At 47.0% G+C, this 328-nt stretch overlaps 1 protein-coding gene across 1 annotated transcript in view; it reads left to right on the top strand.

Moving 5' to 3' along the window:
- The window catches only part of LOC107638518 (tubby-like F-box protein 3), a gene marked incomplete in the record, with an annotated part of 3,862 nt that continues 3,534 nt past the window's right edge, over positions 1–328 (top strand). Inside the window, 1 exon segment of the mRNA XM_016341834.2 lies at positions 1–328. Within this exon segment, the coding sequence (XP_016197320.1) occupies positions 152–328 (177 nt within the window).

The raw sequence follows: 328 nt of genomic DNA, 5'->3' as shown, positions 1-328 counted from the left end.
TTTCATTTTCTTATTCTTACACACACACAGAGCCACATTGATTCACTCCACCCACCATAAAAAAGCTTCAAACTTTTTCCACCCCATTTCTTCTTCTCTTCTTAATCACCGATCTGCGGTTGTTGGGTAAACAAAACAACGGTTCTCGACGATGATAAGGAGCATAATCCAAGACATGAGGTCTCGTTCTCACCGCGTGGTTCAGGACTTGTCTTCCATGGAAGAAGATTCAGCACTTTCAGAGTTGATCTCCGACGATGGGTTGAGGCAGAGTTGCTGGGCGCAGATGCCGCAGGAGCTGCTCAGAGAGGTGCTCATCAGGATCGAG

The sequence above is a fragment of the Arachis ipaensis genome, chromosome B04 (assembly GCF_000816755.2).
Source record: "Arachis ipaensis cultivar K30076 chromosome B04, Araip1.1, whole genome shotgun sequence".
Taxonomy (NCBI): Eukaryota; Viridiplantae; Streptophyta; class Magnoliopsida; order Fabales; family Fabaceae; genus Arachis; species Arachis ipaensis.
The sequence above is the reverse complement of the archived record's forward strand: the minus strand, read 5'-3'. Positions and strand labels throughout refer to the sequence as shown.